The following is a 16,534-nucleotide window of genomic DNA, read 5'->3' on the forward strand; positions in this document are numbered from 1 at the left end:
GGCACCTAGATGACTTGACATTGTCTCTTTTAATACAACCTAACTACTAGTGACATGGCCTGAAATGTAGAATAATGAAATATTTTCATTGCATGGCCTCTATATGTTTCATGTCCCTTACAGATTCAAAAAGCACCACCACTGCATCAACATCTCGCCAAATGATTAACTATATAGTGTGGTATTAACTTCATATAATTCCTACATATGCAATTATGACCCATCCTCTGGAAAGCATAATTGTAAGACCTATGTAAACTATGCTGACTTTTGTTCACAAAAGAATTTTCAAACTGAACCCTAATGGCAGGCTCACAGGGATTGGAAGAAAACCAACTTCTCCAGGAGTGTTTGAAGGTACAAGATAGAAAGAACTCCTTATCTCTAAGCTCTACTGTTCCCTCCATCCTGTAACAAGCCTTAGGACTTCTTTACCTTCAGCATCTTTAGGGGAGTCTTGCAACTTACTGTCAGGAAGACTGTCAAGTTGGAGTAACAGAGGATGGCATAGGGAAGGGAAGTTTGCTAGCTTCATAGTTCTGAGGGAAACTTTGGATCATGTTCTCTGAACTTTCATGAGCATGGGTTGAAGTTCATGAATGCAGGTCTGCTTGGAACCAACTGATTGTAGGTGCTTTGTGATTTGAGTCAAAACATTTTGCAGAGCTCTAATAACTGTACTCTTTTTTTTTTCCTGCTCTGCTCATTTACTATGTACCCCTCTGTGATTTTTTCATTTTGGATTTGGGCAACTTTGAAATCATGTCTGTTAGATACCCACTCTGTTAAAAGCTGTGGTTACAGGTTCTAGTTTCATTGTGTTTTATTTACAGGTTTACAATACAAAGCCAATGGAGATGGGGCCAAACCAAAACTCTGGATAAAAACCACCCTGAAATGTGGGGAAGTTCAGATAAATACCTTGGCTGAAATCTTGGCACTGTTGAAGCCAATGAGAGTTTTGTGACTGTCTTCAATACAGCTTTCCTTTCTAGCCTTTGTGGCTTGCCTCCATCCCTAACTATCAGTGATACCATGTTCATGGCACTTGTGAACCAAAATTGAGGCACAAACTCCCAGACTGGAAACCTCAAACATTTCCAACAGCGAAGCAGTTTTGCAATGGGTAAGTGAAATAAAAAGCTACTGGAAGACAATACAGTGCAATTGAAGATTATTTTTGTCACTTTTATAATGTTAAAAGAGTTATTTACTTTGGAAATATGTTACTTCAGTTGTCCTTGCATTCTAAAGCTCAGCCTTTAAACACCAAAAACCAAGTTTGCCAGTATTGGCCCAGGAAAGTTTAAGCCTTTCTGTTAATGAGCTCCCTATGGGGGATTCACTGTGAAGAAGAGCAGCTGGGGGTACCACCATTGCCCTCCTGCCCTATCCATGTCACCTTTCCATTTTGTGCTATCTGATTTTGGGGCTTTCCACTTTCCATTGCTGCAACTTCTCCTCCTCATGGAATTTCCACAGCTGGGGTATCTGAAACTGACACAAACCAGGGCTGTCTGGCACCAAATATCAGTTTGTAAGGAATAGCGCTGAAAGGCAGAGTTTATAAAAAGAAATGATGCCAAAACTCTTCACCATAGTCTTCTCCCTGCAGTCATGGATCTATATGTGCCATGTGGTTCTTCATGGAATGCTATTGCCTCTCACAAGCATTTCCAGGCAGTTATGGTGTTTGGCTATGTTCAACTCTAATGGATCCATAGAATTATTTTTTGGGAGGGGGGGGTCAAAGAATAGGGTGACCATAAATCCTGTTTTGCCTGGGGACAGTCCCCTTTTTTAGCCCTGTTCCAGAAGTCCTGACTTTTTTGGCAAAACTGGGCATTTCTCCCGTTTGATCATCAGTTGGTAAGAAAAAATGGGAGAAATGCCCAATTTTGCCAAAAATGTCAGGTGCGCCCATAGTGGGGCACAGAGGAATGTTTGGGGGTGGGGGTGAGTGGCAACGCCAGCTCTGCATGGCAGCGATGCCAGGAGGTTTGGGCAAGTCTCATGCAGGGATGGGGGGGCTTGGGTGAGCGACTTGGGCCAGCCTCATGTAGGAGGTTGGGCCAGCTCCACAAAGGAGCATGGGGGGCTTGGGCGAGCCCTGCACAAGTGCGGGGTCGGGGGTGGCTTGGGCAAGCCGTACATGAGGGAGGGGGGGCTTGGGTGAGTCCCATGTGGCATCCCATTTTCCCTTTGGGAAATATGGTCACCCTATCAAAGAAGAAACCCAAGTGAGAGAGGAAACTAGTTCAGAAATAAATAAGTGCAGCTGGCTGTGGAATGGGAGCACAGAAGGGGCACTATGCATAACCAGCGCATGCTGGAGAGCCAGCGTCCTGCTGGATGATGTGTCAGACATGTCTATAGAGTGTGGCAGCTAATTGCAACTGAAAGGAAAGCAGGAGAGTCTCAGCCTCTGGGAAGGGAGGAGCACCCTGCAGGGACTAACTTGGCCAGCTAGTTTCTAACCTTTTGACCCTGGAGATGCTGTTTGGGACTCCAAGATCATTCATTGGGTTGGAAAAGAATCTTTACCCCCCTTCTCACATTTTCTTCTATCCCATCACCACCCCCCTAGCCCCTGCCCTTCACGGAGAAACTCCATTCAGTCATTCCAGGAGAGGAGAGTTCAATTAGCTCAGTCAATCGTCAGTAGAAGAAAGACACAAAGGCGCACAATGTGTGGGCCTCACCCAGGCCTGCAATGGCTTTGAAGCTGTGATTTGCTCACCCTGGGCAGAACCAAACGAATGCTAATTCACCTGCAGCTCACAGGGGGAGGGTGCGTGGGGGATGCTGCAGGGGGGTGTTCTCAGTCAGGCTATGGATGGTTGAACAGGCTGGCTGGATCTGACAGAACAACTAAAAGGGATAACTTGTGTGTCTATGAACGGAGACCCTAGAATCTCATTACTTTCACTCTTTTCCCCTTCCTCCCCTCTCTCGCTGCTGTCTGGCCCCAGCTTCATTTAGGTGACTGATGAAAGATAAAGTCTTTTTTTCTTTTCACTCTTCTGTGCTGGTGAAAGGCAAGCAGTCTGCAGCCAAACAAGAGAAGCAGTGGAGAGAAAGCAGTGACTGATGAGTGTGTGCGCAGATACTACTCCTGCCATAGGCCTTGGCCATTGCTGGGTACTATCCCATTTTAAGGAATTTCTATCACAAAGATCTGTATAGTGAGTGGTCCAGATCCTCTGGTCTTGCCAAACTGAATTGGCTTTATCCTCCTTTATACTCTCCTGATTCTGAGGTCTCCTGGGGGCTGAACAGTCCTCAACATAAGTTAGAGCAGCTTACAGGTTGCTGTAATTTATACCCAGCTGCCCATGGCCCCAAACAGCCATTATGACATCTGGGAACTGGCAGGGTATTGGACTGTCTTGGCCATCCCCTCTTTCTCCTGAACATGCCTTCTGAACTGACTCTGGGGAATAGCTAGGAGCCACTGTGGCAACTTTACCCCACCTGAGGATTCACCCAGGTAAGGACAACACTCTTGGGGCTAGTTTTGCTGGATTTTTGGCTGTTTTGCACTACCAGATTAGTGGAAAATAACTAGAGTGGGGCTCGGACTTGGCCTGGTCTCTCTCTGGGGAAGGGTTGGTCAAAGCTACCTTCCAGGCAACAAATCCTCTCTACCCAGGTCAAAAAAAGAATTTGCTCTGAAGTGCTTTTTTTATTCTTCTTGGTCCTTTCAAAAAGACTTTTCATTTAGAGATGTCTCAGGACTAATTGCATCTGTCCCATACATACAGGCAGCAACATATTTACAGTACTTTGGACATCAACAGCAACTTGAATTAGGTGCTGTCAGATACTTTATCAGAATTAATTAAGTAACCCTCCCAATACCCACATGGTTGGAGGGGGAGTATTATTACCCTCATTTTATAGATGAAGTTAAGTAACACACAGCAAAGTCATATAGCAAGCCACTGGCATAGCCGAGAGTAGAACTCAGAACTCCTGGCTCCTGCTCCCATGTTCTAACTACCTTCCCTCTTTGTTTTCTTCAACATCACTGAATTTGATAATTAACAGCAGGAATTAAACTTCCTTAGAGCTTTAATGAATAACTTCCATGCTGAGAAATATTTTTTAGATAATTCACATTTAAGCATAAATCTATAGATCATTCCCACATTTCTAATTTTTTTGATTCTTTGGCTCATTATCAAAGATATTTGTGCCTAAATAAGGGCTTTTCTTCTCTCGCAGTCCATTGTCTCCTCCCCCAAGAGGACATAATACTGAACCTGTCACATTACATCTGCCTTTGAGCTGGTTGGTACCCTGTGTATGCCAGCAGAGCCTGGGCCAGCTGCAGGATGGCTGGGCCCCTCTGTAATTTGATGCAGATAAAACTGAGAGGGGAAGATCAAAAAGATGAACAGAGAAAGAAGAGTTAAAGAAAAACTTCCAAGAATAATAATGCTGGAGAACACATAAAGCCAGCCCATGTTCAGCTCCCACTTTCACTGGCTTTCTTGGCTTTGTTCTGCTATTTAAAATACTTTTTGTAACAGTTAACCGTGGGGTTTGTTACATTTCCCAGGGCACCATTCACATATTTCACCAGAGTTTATGGTATAATTAGGGGCTTACTAGAGGGGGGGAAGGGGGAAAAAAAGACCCATCTTTGTGGCTTTGCAGCACAAACATTTGCCCTTTTTCGGAAGTGGGTTAGAAAGGTTGCAGGTAAATAGGATTCATGTGCATTTCAACCATTGCCACCACATAGATGCTGAGGCCAGAATGTTTTATCTGAGTGAAAACAAATTTCAAGTTACGTGCATCTGACTGGAATTCCAGTGCCCTTGGTTCTCTTGATGCTTTATTTACTCTACAGGAAGGTGTTTCTTTCAGTTGCTCATTTTGCTCAGGCTGTGCTATTATTTATCCTGTAACAACCTTGCAACAGCAACACATTTAGCTTGGTTCCTGACATTCACTTATCAGGGCTTCTTGGTAGCTTGCAGCTTGTTCAGAGTGCAGCAGCATGTTTGTTCTCTGGTCTGAGCCAGCGTGATCATATTACACCCACCCTGTGTTCATTACACTGCCCGTAAGTACCAAAAGCAGATTGACTATACATTGGCCTTGATGGTGTTTAAAGCCCTTTCTGGTGTAAGCATGTATCTGTGACCTCTTTGAGCCTGCTCCTGAGGGGAACTGACACCACCTCCCTTCAGGGCTCTCACTGTTGCCTCTCATGTCAGCAGGTGGGCTTAGGGAGTGCAATTCATCAACTAACTCCATCCCTTCCCACTTTTACATGACATCTTAAAACTATCCCCATTTTATTTCCCTCCCCCAGCAAGACTGCTGTGAGCCTTTTACATAAATCTCTGCTTTTTTCCTGTGTGTTTGCCTGGTTTGATGAGAGTAATTTTATGACACTTCTATATATTTATTGAATTATTGTGCAGGACCCAAGTGCCTTGATATGATCCATGCTGGAAACAGAAATTATCAAGATCTATGCTGGAAACAGATATTGCCATGATCTTTATGAATACATGTCTCAGGCTCAGTGAGATGGTGACCTTCCCCCTTCAAGAAAAAAGAATACATTTTTGGAATCAAGGGAGGATGGGCAGAAAGTTTATGTGAAAAAGTGCGGAGGTTCTTGAATTTGGGACAGAATGGTCATGTCAGTTATTGGTCTTCAGTGGCCTAGAACTCTCAGTGTGAGAGGCCAGTTTCTCCTGCAATAGTAAGAGAATTTTTCATAGGGTCTTTTTTTTCTAAAGCCTGACCCCTGGCATCTGTCTAGCCTTAATCCAGTGTTGCTGCAGCCGGCGGTCCCTTACTATGGCCTGTTCTTCTTTCTGCCGGAACGCTGCCCACATTGTTCCTATCTGATATGTGGACACTAGATTCCCCGCCTCCCCAGACTTGGGTTTGGAGAATGCTTCCCCACCCCTTCTCCCTCCTCACACACACTCTCCAAGTTGCATGGCCTATTAGCGAGCCCCTTTGTGATGTAATTGGATTTCTCCCCTTGTTAGTTTGCAATGAAAATGTCATCTACATTGGGGAGGCACCCATTCATCTCGCATTAAATTCAGTCGTCTCTTCGGTGAGCTGTGAAACTATTCACACTGCAGCAGGCAGCTGCAACTGGAGGCTTCCTTGACAATACCCCACGCTGCTGTCTGAGCGCAGGTTCTCCAGTCCCGTAGGGCTGGCTTACTCCCATAGGGTGAGTTAGGGGAGTGCTCCCTTTCTTGAAAACTGAAGATCCAGCCCAAATTTTTAAAAAGGAACCGACATCCTGGACACACACACACAAACAAAAGAGAGAGATTAGAGGTGTTCTGCATCGACAGTTTCAAAAGTAGCCACTGATTTTGCATGTCCAACAAGAAGCAACTTGAATCCCCAAAAGAAAAGGATCCAAACTCAGTAGCCAGTTTTGAAAATGCTCTGATTAGTTTACAATGAGGGAAGTATATGTTTAAAATTAAAGGCTGTTGATCGTTGAATACAAGATGTTGTGATTAATAATTCATAATTTTATTAGGCTTTTAGGGAATTTTATATCACAGCTGCTCTAAGTGAAGGTAATTTATTGTGACTCCCAGTCGTTAGATGGAGAGCATTACAATCTGTAGGGGAATGAATTTGATAGGGATTGGTGGAAATTGCCTTTATAATACAAATCCATGGAGCGTTTTCATATTTTTGCTCACATATCTTGCTCTAACATCACAATCAGACTACTTTTTATTATGTGCTCCATGTACAGAGGAAAAAAAAGAGCCAAACTATCTTTTATTAAGTGCTCTCATGCACAGTTAAACTTGTTGGAATAGACAAAACATAGTGGATTGGTCTGATTTTCATGAAATTATACATATTCATCTATCTGGGTATGAACTAGGGAAACTTTTGTCTGACATTTGTGACATATTAATTTTGTATTCATTGTATTCATCATTAACAATATCAATAGACTGAAACTGCATTCTAAAAACAATATGATTGCCCTCTGGTGGCCAAGTTAATAGCTATAATTTTTCATGCAACAGGTAACCTACTGAATACTGGGGAAAGTTTGTTTTTAAGTTCAAAGCTATTTACTTTAATTCACATCCCATTGGAGCCATATGCTAACTGTAGAGCCCAAGTGTTGCTTTTTTTTTTTTCTTATTGTCAAGTGATCACTACAATTTTAACATTTAATTATCTTTATCATCCAAAAATACTCAGCAATTAAAAATATGTAAACAACTGTTCATGTATATGATAAATATGGAATAAACTTTACTTACTAAGATGCCATGAAATGAAAAAGCAACACCATTAAAAAAAAAGTTGGATTTTAGGGGATTTGAGTGCTAATACGATGGAGGGAAAATTTGGAATACTAAGTAGGAATCTCTGTTAGTTGAAACTTTTGGAGTTTTCTCTCCCCTACGCTAAGGGATAAGTAGGGCTCCAAGCCAGTATGGCATTGGTATACAATATAGCTGTCTAGTGGGATAGTGTGGCTAAGCATCTAAACTCTGAACCTCTTGAAATTTCCTCATTTTTCAAACTTTAGGCTGGTTTGCTGAGTGCTTTTTTACAGGTTGTTTGGTTTGGTGTGTTCTGTTGAGGCTAGTCTGGTACATGCTCATATGTAGTTTGGCTGAGATTATTTTTGTTCTCTTGTAATGATAGAAGCAGAGTAAGAATTATTTAAAGTGGAAAATTATTAGTTTAGTGTTAGCTGGATAGTGTTGCCAGTGCTAACAGAAGTGTAAGCCTCCTGTCCCTCCAATGTGTATTCAAAATATGCATTTTAGTGAAGCATTTAATTGTTAGATTCAATAATGCTTTTGCTAAATACTTTAAACAGTGAGAAGTATTCTAACTGGGAAACCACACTAGGAGACCTGTCACCTCTGTTACTGCTGATCCTGTGCTTGAATTTATTATGTCCATTTTATGGCTCATTGCCCTCTTGTTGCTGTATATGTGCAGAGCATAGGTCATAGGATTCAGTAAGCTTTGTTGTGTGTCTGTGTACACAATATATTATAAACGCTACGTGTGACTATCTGTGTGTTGCTCTGCCCTCCCTTGTCTCCCCATCTCTCTGCAAGCTGTCCATGACCCCATATTTGTACTTGAAATTTTGAAAATTCCAGCTGATATGTGAAAAGTTTTTGAGTCCTCACAATTTCATAAAAAGGCTAATCTGAACAGGATTGAACACTGCATGGAACAAACTGGCAAAAACTCTCCCAGGACATTTTTCAGCACTTTTGCTCAGGACTAAATATGATCACATTAAACTCCTGGAAAATTGTCAACATGGTTTACTTGGCCAATATAGATAGAACCTGCAGTATGTGTAGGGCCTGTAGCTTTGCGCTATAAAAGCAGATGTCCCGATTTTATAGGGATAGCCCCAATATTCAGGGCTTTGTCTTATATAGGTGCTGATTACCCCCACCCCCGTCCTGATTTTTCACACTTGCTATCTGGTCACCCAAACACAAATAGAGATTGTATACTTTATCTTTCAGATACTCAGAGCTGGAGAGATTGATTTTAAAGCCAAACCCAAAGGGATTTCCAGGAGTCAGAGGGCATCCGCAACATTCAGTTCAGTTTTAAAAGTGAGTGAAATGTGTGGGCTAAAGGGTTTGACAATGTCTCTTTAAGGATTTATTTATTTCTGAAGGAGTGGGGGAAGGGGATTAATGTTGTGGTCCTAAACTCCAAACCAGCTTTCCCACTTCCCTTTTGTTTTTTGTCTATTAGAAAAGAAGGCAGCAATCTGTTACTAGGATTAGCTCCATCACTCGAGCTCACAAGAGGGCCCCCCAGCGAAGCAGGTCTATCTCTGTCAGTGTCCATCTTGGATGCTGTGTCGAGGAGGAGGCGCAAGCAAAGGCAGTCCATGGGAGATGAACAGGGTCACCACTCTGTCTCTCTGTCCGTGTCACATAGTTCCTTCAGTTGGTTTCAACTAAATTGATGCCAAAGGTCTTGTTAGATCCAGACTGACAAAATATAACCCATCCGTATGCCAATAAACATGTTCCATTTACAGCTTTCTGATCTAGACAATGAACTGTATTGTGAACTCTACACAGGGTAATCTGGACTGAGGAGAAATGGAGTGTCTCTGCAAAGAAAATGTATTATGTCTGGAGACCTGACTGTGTTAGAATCTGGTAATGCCCTCATGGTGTTATAAACATTATATTCCTGTGTGGACAGAACTAAGCATGTTACTAAACTATGCTACAGTCCTGGAATTTTCAGGTCTAGCACAGCTTCACCCTAGTCTGAACCTCTGAACTGATCTGCTGCCAGCTATCTCCCTAGCCAGGGCTCATAAACCAGTCCCTACACTAAACCTAGCCAGGTCCCACACACTGCTACCAAACTTTACTCCAGCCCAGGTTAACAAGCAGCCCTAAACCATACCCTAGCCTGCCCTTGCCTACAAATGGGCTCTATGCTACTCCCAGTGTTAACCCTAGCTTGGTCCCAGAAACTTGTGCCAGATCTCACACTCGCTTGAGCCTCCAGCCCCCCTCATCTGCCCGCGCAACCTTAAACTGGTCACCATCCCTACCCTATTTTAGGCCTACAAACTGGTCCTCCACCCTAATGATCTGGCCCCAAATTCAATTCCATCTCCAGCGCACTAATTGGTCCCAGTCTGAGGCACTTTAACTGCCTGGCAAACTTGACTTGTGGGATTGCTCTGTGAAAGTCAGGACAGTCCTACAGATTTGGAGATAAGTGGTCAGTGTTTCAGATTCCTTATAGGCTATAGTCTGGGATGCATTGCCCCATGTTCCCTTCCCACCTTCTTTTTGTGCCAGGGGCACTCATCATGCCTCGATTTCAGATGCATCAGGATTATTATTTGAGTTGTTTTGAGTGGGGTGATCAGAGTCAGGGTGTAAATGAACATGCAGGCCAAGGGAGAGGAGTGTGCAGCATAAGCACTGGGGAGAGACGGGGCTGGTTCCAAAGCGAGCTCTCCAAATCTTCGCAGCCAGTTCAGAGAAATGCAGTTTACTCTGGCGCCTGAAGAGGGGTTTGCTCAGCTCTGCAGAGCCTCTGGCTAGAAGAGAAACTGCCTCCTCACTTACCTCGCTCAGCTTCCGGTGATGTCAGGCTGGAGGAAGTAGCCGTTTGGGCACAAGTCGGTCAGGCTGTATGGAGTGAACACAGAGAGAACCAGCGAGGTGAGTGTGCTCTTTCTGACAGTTCATAAGAAATCCGCTCAGGCAGCAATACAGCCTCTTCTGCCTTCCCCTCTTCTCCCCCCACCCGTCGGATCTGCTTCTTGCAACGTTTCAAGTTATGTCAAGAAATGTGGCAAGCATTTAAGAGTTTCCAAGTACTGTGCAGAGTAACACAGGCAGCCTGGGAAATATAGTCTTCCTGCCTGGGGGAGTCAAAGCCACGTACCGGATTGAGAGGAATTTGTTAGTGCTTTACCTTTATTTGCCCAGAGCATGTGGTATGATCAGCGTGTTCATGTGTCTGTGCATCTGTCAGCCCTCATGGGAACAGGAGAGACTGGCCTTCAAACTCACATGCCAGGCCATTCTGAACCTGCTCTCATAGAGGGGAAACATGCACTGCTAACTGTCTCTTTGAAAGCGACAGTCCTTATACCTTGTGCACTAGCTGCTATGATGGATCTCACTCATCCCCGGGCACTGGATGGAAGTTTCTAAACATCCTTTAAAAAATAACCCCCCAAAATATCCAATCTGAGTTATAGGCCAAGGTTCAATTTTCACCCTTATGCTTTGAGCATCCCTAGTTCTAATAGCCTGGAAGCCACAAGTGCCAAGTTTTAGAAACTAGATCCCTGGGATAGATGTTTTGTGTTTGTCAGTTATTTTGGCTGTGTTATAGAGTTGTCTGCTCATACCAGTTTTTAATTCTTACCAGTAGAAACGTGTTTGTTAAATCCTAGCACAAAATAGTCTTCTGTGCAGAGCCCTCCTGTGTGTTTTTCCTAAGGTTCTGCTTCTTAGAGATTTGCTATTACAAGAGGGAAAACCTTATTTAGAGCTTTTTTTAACTTGTAAGACAGCTGACTTTACTGCAATTTCTAAAACTATGTTCATACAACACTTTCAAAAGTAATTTTTGACAGCTTTTTGAAACAGGCCTGAAATATCCTCTGGGGATTCTATAGCCAGGAAAAAGTATCTTTTTCATTTTCTGACAGCAAAAATCCCACTATGTCCATAAAAATACATTTATAGTGTGGTATGAGTAAGTAATAGATAGACACACACATATCTTCCCATTCCCCAAGAGGCTAGCTTATGTCATTTATGCCATTGCCATGGTGCTATATGGAGCTGTATCACACCAGGATGTGTGTTGGGGAGAATGTGCCATGATGTCTCTGCACTTCTCTGTGTGCACATTCCTTCAAAGGGAGCAGATTGCAACTCTGTTGCCTTGGTCCTGCTCTGCAGGCTGGTGAGGAATGTGGATTGCACCATGACCCCCACCTGCTCCCTGCCCCTACCAAGCCTTTGCTCCCTGGCAGGTAGCAGGAGTGAGCAGTTCCTACACTCCCCAGAGGCCTCTTGTGGGAGGGCCTTACAAAGTCATGCAAAGAGTGGGGGAAGCTGCTTGCATGCCCCTCTTTGCCTGCACTCACAGTATGGCCCAAGGTATTTAATTGGTTCCCTGTGAGCCACTCCTCCCTTCTGAATCTATGTGAAGTGGCTAATAATGCTCAGAGAGGAAGTGCTGGTCCTTTCTCTTGTGTGTTACAGGTGTGACAGGGTGGTGTACAGGGTGACCCCAAGGATGGTCCGGATTTTGGCCAATGGAGATATTGTACAGGATGACGACCCCCGCGCGAGAGCAAGTGCTCGGCATAGGGAGAACGCCTCCCGGCAGGTAATAAAACAGAAAAGTGTGAAAAATGGCAGTGTATTTTTGCAATAGGAAATGGATGTGCATCATGATTTACATCTTAAATGGATGCTTCATAAATAATGTTCCCTTTAAGCTGCGTGTCTGTGCGGCTGCACAGCAGTCTGGTACCTACAGTGCATCTCATCTGGCTGGAAGCGTGGCCAACAGCTAGGCCCTCCGGCCAGAACCCTCTGGCTCCACTTTTGTGCCGTAGCAAACCTTGAGTTAGTAGGGAGGGGGAGGGAGAAGGCAGGAATAAGGGTGGCCATTAGGTAGGGCAGGGGGGCGGCTGTTTGTGGTCTTGGCATAGGGCACATGCAGCCAGCTGTGGGGAGGCTGGTCCCTGCCACTGGGAGCAGCACCCATAAGCTACCAGTGCTGAAATGAACCTGGCAGGGAGTTGTGGCGTAGGGGGTGGGGAGACTCTGCTGCCACTGCTGCTGGGACAGGGGGACCTGGTCTGTGTGCTCCTGCTTGCTCCAGACTGCAATGGCAACTTCCTCCCAGGGACGCTGGTGGGGAAGGCAGCATCTCTTGGCAGGGGATGGTAGAGGGCTCCCTCAAGGGCTGAGGCTACTGGGGAGAGGTGGATGTAGAGGCTTATGGTAGGAAAGAGAGGGGCTCCTGGCTTCTTAACTTTGTGTGTTTTTTAACTCTAAAACTCATGAAAGTTAATAGATACTCAGCCACTGCTATATATGCCCGTGTGTCCCATGTGCATATGTATTACTAACATGTAGTTTTAAAAAATATTTTACACTTTTCAATGCAATATAGTGTAAGAAGTCTTCCAAAAAAAAAGTGTAAGCTTGCCCAAGGACAAAAATGTAGTGCTCACCGGAGTCTGTAAACCGTGCAGAAGAAAGACAATTTAGAGGGAACATTGCTCGTAATGTTTTCTCCAGAGGGCTAGCCAAGACAAAGTGGGGAGAAGGAACATTTCACATTGTATTGCAAAATACTGGAAGAATCGTTGGGGTAAGCATGGGAAATGACAAGTGCTGGTGCAAATGCAGAATTTGGGTAGGAATCTGAGTTCACATTAAGGGCCTAACCAAGGAAAAAAACACAGGAGGGGAAAAGCTGCTGCAAATCGTGGTGCACTGTGACTGCTGGGCTCTGTAACGTAGGCATGTTGGCCTGGAGAATGGAATGACTGTTGAGGCCAGGGATCTGCAGGAAACTTAGGCATCGGTTCAGGGCCAGTTCTAGGGAGGAGTGATCATGGCAATTGCCTGGGGCGCCAACTTGCAGAGGGTACCGTGCTTTTGTGTTTGTTTATGTTTTGCTTGGCTGCTCTGGGGGTACAGAAAATGTTTTCCATCCTGGCCAACAAAATGCATAGGGCCATGCCTGTATTGTCCCTCTGCCGTTCCTCTTGGAATCAGCCACAGGGCAGTCTGGCCATGAGGGAATCTTGTTGCTGTCAGCTGTCCTACTGAAGTGATGCATTGTAAGTCCTTTTGTGGGCAGTTGATAATGCGCTGGGGGAGCTAACGTTGGTTTGAACAGCATTGACTCCAGCTTGGATTTCAGAAATCTGGTAGTAGTGAGAGCAGCATTCTTCATGGCTCCATCCCTACCCTGGCACCACACCCTCCTCCTCTAGTTCCATAAATCCCTGACCATGCGATGTTTAGAAGGACTTCGGGTTCTCAGGGAAGAAGCTGCTGTTTCCACCTGGCAAGGCTCCCCTACACCTGTGTAAGTGGGCATGTGTGTCTGGCCCCAAGAGATGTACATATGGGTGGGTGGGTGAACTTGTGTATTGTGAGGTTCAATGCTAAAGATGCAGTCCCTATAATTGTTCTAGGGTACCCTACTCTCTGTTTCTCTCTCCCCACAATTTCAGTTTCAGTTTAGCGCATAAAAGCCAAGCAGTTCCTAAGAAATGTTTGTTAGAGGTGGGGCACTTATTTGCGATGCCTGCTCTCTGTGCGGCATTGTCTCTCTCGACGACAGTGGGATGACATTTTATTCTGAATTAAATAAATGGGAACATTTCTGAGATCATGCCTTGTTCTTTCCTTTTGTTCCCACCCCTTCTGGGTGTCTGGATTTAGCCTGCTGAAGTCATTCTCTCGCTTATTATGTTTGCAGGAGTTTTTCAATGTGGTGCCCAATGCAGGCCGTGCTCCACTGCAGCAGCAGGCTGCCAGGCCGGGGGGGCGCTCTCCATTTTCGGAACTCAACCAGCAGCTAGTGAACATGGGATTCCCCCTCTGGAACCTCGGAAACCAGGTGGTGGAGCCGGTGATGTCCATCCTGCTGCTCTTCCTCCTCATGATGGTGGGCGTACGGGGCCTCCTGTTGGTGGGCCTTATCTACGTGGTATCACACCTGAGCCAGCGGTGACAGTGCCCTCCCGTAGGCCATCGCTGCTTCCTGCTTGGTGAAAGAAAGACCAGGTTTCCTTGTCAGGCGTGGGTGTGTTTGTGAGTGTGCCCCCCATTGAGAGTGTGTGTGTGTGTGTGTGTAAGTGGGTGTGTGTGCAAGTGTGCAGGTGCATAGGCAGGTATCCTGAAAGTGTCTATGCATAGCATTTAAGAGGAATTGAAGTGAGGAGTTGGGCTGCCCAGAGGCACAATCCCCATGTGTATCATTTTTCTCATGTTAAGCAGCTCCTTTCTGAGGGTTGCCCAGGTGAGGCTTGGCTTGACCAGGAGCTTCAGTCACCAGCTAGAGAGATCATGCCAGAAGCCCAAACTTTGGTGCAGCTATAGAAAGGATCTAGCGCGTCATGTTGTGTCAGTCAGCACTTGTTGGATACAGTGCTTAGCCCTGAGGGGACCTGAAGTGGGAGCTTAATTTTCATCTGCAGGTGTGAAGGGCAGTAGATGTCTCTGAGGAGTAATAAAACAAACATGCATGAATACAAGACAATTTGAAAATGGCCTGGAGAACGCAGGGTTTGTTGTACAATTACTAATCTGATTTTAGAGGCGTATTGGAAGGGAAGTTTAAACTAAAAGAAGAAGAGAGAGTGATTGTGGGCTTAAGTTGACATCACAATATATGCTACATCTTAAACATATAGGATTGGAGGCTGTAATAAGGGGTTGAAGGTGGCCATTCAAATAGAAAGTGGGGAGACCAGAAAGGCATTTGAAGAAGATTAAAACAGGGAAGAAAAAAAGAGAGTGTCTACAAAACAAGTGATGTCACCTGTGCTTTTGTCTTGCCTGGGTTGTCAGGGATATTTGTGTTTGAACAAGAAGTTGCTCCATTTCTTCTGTTGTGTGGAGATGTTGTCACTGTTGAGGATACCTTATCCCTGCTGCAATGGGAATGATGCCAGCATTGAGTAGCAGGGGAAGTTGGCCTTGGAAATGTGTGAATGGAGGAGCCAATTTTTAAACGATAAAGTCCTTGGTAATTTGCAGAAGTGGAATTGAAACGAAAGATAAAAAGACATTAGAGAGAGGTTGTTTTAGGTGTGTTGTATGTGAAAATCCCTCTTTAAGGCCAAGAAACATAAGAATTTTCCCCTTGAAGAGCTGAGAATCAGTGAGCAATATCTCTCCTCTGTCTTATAAATAGGATTGGTCCCTAACAAAAATAGCAGATCTAGACTTCAGGAGAAATTCACATCCAAATCGGGATCCACACTTCAGGTCTGTCACTATAGTGGGTGAAACCAGAACATAGAAGTTAAATACCTCCCCAAATTTGTGGAAATTTCGATTCAGATCCGAATACAGATCTGACCTCTGACTTGGGACCATTTTGGCTTATAACAGCTTTACAGTGTGTGTATGCTGGGGTGGAAGAACTTTACTGAACACGTGTGTAGCATGCATGGACAAAGTGGTTCTTGTTTCTATTCAATAAGCTGAGTGAAGGAAATTGTGCATCACAAATTGACTGTAAATTTCTGCCTTCCCCAGTGGAGTGTAAAAATGCCAAGAGCAACACCTCAAATTCTCTTCTGGTTCCTGTGGTAATGAGAACCTTCTGCTAAAACAACAAGGAGAAAAAAGCTGTAACATGGTTTTGTTATAAAATTGAAATTGTTCTGTAACTCTAGTACATAAATCTCTTTCCAAACAACCTGTTCTCTGAATTTTTTTCTGTTCCTTGGCCTGGTGAGTGTGCCAGAACTGGTGAAAGTCAGTGATAGCTCCCCAAGCAGGGTCCCCACAGATTTGGGAAGACACAACTATGGTTTTAACTGGTTTATTGATTAAATGCAACCCTACAACTAAACTGACTAGCTCAGAGGACTGGAATACTAAGCCTTTTAACTAGATGTCACTCAGATGGAGTCTAAGAGTCTCATTCATCTAGGGCTGAGCCTGAATCTCACTGAGACTGCCCAGTGACCCAGGCTAGCTTCGTGGGGTGGTGCAATATCATCATATTGTATTGCATTGTGCTGATGTTTTGGCATGCTGCTGCTCCTAGGCTGAGGTTCTCAGCTACCGCTTCCAACACTGAAGCCATCTTTCACTGCAGAGCTCTGCCATTAACTGAAATTTGTTACTTTCTGAGGTCATTGGGTGTCCTATATAAAATGAAGTGATGATCTCAGCTCAGCTCCTAATGAACAGCTGTCTACCTTCAGAGTAATTGGCACTTTTGTTGAGAGTTTCAGCATAGAGGTCAAGAACTGAAT

General features: G+C 44.5%; 1 protein-coding gene across 1 annotated transcript; it reads left to right on the forward strand.

Moving 5' to 3' along the window:
• Positions 1-10,068: 10,068 nt before the first annotated feature.
• On the forward strand, positions 10,069-15,963 carry FAM241B (family with sequence similarity 241 member B). Its single transcript, XM_067552945.1, has 3 exons — positions 10,069-10,211; positions 11,775-11,901; positions 14,020-15,963. Exons 2-3 carry the CDS (start codon positions 11,809-11,811, stop codon positions 14,272-14,274), a joined length of 348 nt encoding a protein of 115 aa, XP_067409046.1. The 5' UTR covers positions 10,069-10,211; positions 11,775-11,808; the 3' UTR covers positions 14,275-15,963.
• The last annotated feature ends 571 nt before the right edge of the window (positions 15,964-16,534 follow it).

This window comes from Emydura macquarii, unplaced genomic scaffold (genome assembly GCF_026122565.2).
Source record: "Emydura macquarii macquarii isolate MOO-44397 ecotype Brisbane River unplaced genomic scaffold, CSIRO-AGI_Emac_v2 contig_1390, whole genome shotgun sequence".
NCBI lineage: Eukaryota > Metazoa > Chordata > Testudines > Chelidae > Emydura > Emydura macquarii.